Source organism: Echinococcus granulosus, assembly GCF_000524195.1.
Source record: "Echinococcus granulosus chromosome Unknown EG_S00226, whole genome shotgun sequence".
In the NCBI taxonomy this organism is placed as follows: Eukaryota; Metazoa; Platyhelminthes; class Cestoda; order Cyclophyllidea; family Taeniidae; genus Echinococcus; species Echinococcus granulosus.
This window is the reverse complement of record NW_020170606.1, coordinates 47,478-49,555: the sequence shown is the minus strand read 5'-3', so window position 1 is coordinate 49,555 and position 2,078 is coordinate 47,478. Positions and strand designations below refer to the sequence as shown.

Here is a 2,078-nt window from a genome sequence, read left to right as displayed (position 1 = left end):
GATGATGGATGAATTGTGAAATAACTAATGCAGGAAAAACCTGAGTCAAGATGGGTAGCTGGGTGGATAGATGAATAGATATGCAGTTGAACATAAAAGTGTGTAGAGTTTAAGAATTACTCACCCTTATAACACTTGTCAACGTTTAAACTGGAACAAGGCAGACTGAGAATACACATCTAAATATCTCCCTCAACCAGCAGCCAAATGCCGCAAAATGAAGGATTTTTGGTATGCCGAGGGTTGTCTGATCGTCCTGCGTCTTCGCCACAGCAACGTCTTAACACGACGCTCATTACTGGGTTAATTTACCATAAAATTTAAGTGTCTTCTGAACCGGAGGACAGGCGCAGACCATGCAGATACTCTTATTCTTGCGTATAAAATCTGGAGCATCAAAAGAGCATTGGTCGCACGTGGTCTTCTGCCGGACAAATAGCTTTCGACATGAGTTCAGATTATTTGTTTTACTCCACATCACTGACATAGAGACACTCAGTTTTGTATCATTTGCCAGTTGACCTATACAGTGAGAAAAAATCACAAGTGTGTTTGTTTCCGAAACTATCGAAAGGAAGTGTGCCAACCCTTACCAGTAGGAATAAGCACCTTGTAAAGTAAAGAAGACGTTCGAGTCAAGTCGTGACTTTTCATTTTATGCGTTTAATGGCATGTTATTGTTGCGCTGCCTAACACGATTCATGTGCCTGTCCATTCCAGACGAGCGTAGGGACGAGGATAACCGACAATATGACTGGCGCATCTGAGTATGCATGTCCAGCTTTCTATAAGTAGACGGCATGCAGCAGTGTGTGGTACACCTTATGGGAATCTATCCGGACGATTCAATTTTTAGCATAGCATAACATAAAGAGGCAACTTCCTATAGATTCGGCCAGCAAATAAGCTGCAGTTAAGCTGTTGGCTCACCTGGCATGGTTCAGCATTGCTGCTCTGATTTTACACTGAAGCCAGTGCTCAAATGTTAGATCTGTTTCACATTTATCCTGACATTTTACACTGCACTTCTGTCTTATATTCTATCAACTTAAAAGCTTCCGTATCGCCCAGTCACCTCAAATATTTTTAAAAGGCCATTCAAAACTCACCTCCATAGCGCCACATCTCATCTGTAATGTTCCAAGATGTACTGTCGGGAAGTCTTATCTTAAAATACCAAGGTAATGTGACAGTCTTAAACTTAGTGGAAAAAGTAATTGCTCCGCCAGCCACAACGGGTTCGAGTGATCGTATGAATAAGGTATCCGTGGTGAGTCGTGGCCATATGATACTTTCAGGTTGCGAATTGGAATGAGTACTTCTTACCTAACGAATAAAACCTCCGATCTGATTTTGACTTTATTTTTTTTGCTTATTTTGACCAATTCTGGAAGAGGTATTGGCATAAACAGTCACCCCTCACAGTATGCCCATTTTCAATTTGGCCGCTGGTAAGCATATATCGCCATTTACTCCCTCTATTTCAAATGTCCCCCTTCTGTCGGAACATTCACTTTCGCGCATAAAAAACCGGTGATCTAGGCAAACAAGGTAAATCAGCTTTGGTAGTAGATAATTCTTGCCTCATTTGAATCTTAGCTAAACAGCGATGTGGATGGCAGCTTTATTGATAGGTACACGCAATGGTTATCCCACGGAAAGTAGAGGAATTTGTTCGTTCTGTAAGGCATTTCAGATCGCAAAGCCATTGGCCACTCGTCTGAAAGTGATTGAATGGGTTGATTTCTATCTATGCTGCTTCGCTGATAGCGTTCAAATATGAGAGCAAAATCCTCAGCATCAAGAACTTTAAAGAAATGGCTAGACTTTTTACTGAGATTAGCATCGCCATTCGTGTCAACAATTATTGTATATGCAGCAGTCTATTGTGTAATTATTGTCAGTGCCGATGTGTATCACCTACGGATGGAACGAAGTCTGTTGTGTGTTCAGTGCTCAAAACTGTTTTTTCAAATACACTGATCAGGCTTTTGCTGACTTCTCATGCACCACATTAATTCCTTGTCTCCGTCTTCAACCTTATCCGCCTTGAAAGATTTTGCTCGTCCCATTAAAGA

At 41.3% G+C, this 2,078-nt stretch overlaps 1 protein-coding gene across 1 annotated transcript in view; it reads left to right on the top strand. All coding sequences in view use genetic code 11, as the record gives it.

Annotated features, from left to right (window-relative positions):
* Positions 1 to 1,135: 1,135 nt before the first annotated feature.
* Positions 1,136 to 2,078, top strand: part of EGR_10496 (Putative aminopeptidase) — a gene marked incomplete at both ends in the record, with an annotated part of 6,723 nt that continues 5,780 nt past the window's right edge. The window contains one exon of the mRNA XM_024499745.1: positions 1,136 to 1,181. Coding sequence (XP_024345840.1) covers positions 1,136 to 1,181 — 46 coding nt within the window. The remainder of the gene's footprint in view (positions 1,182 to 2,078) is intronic.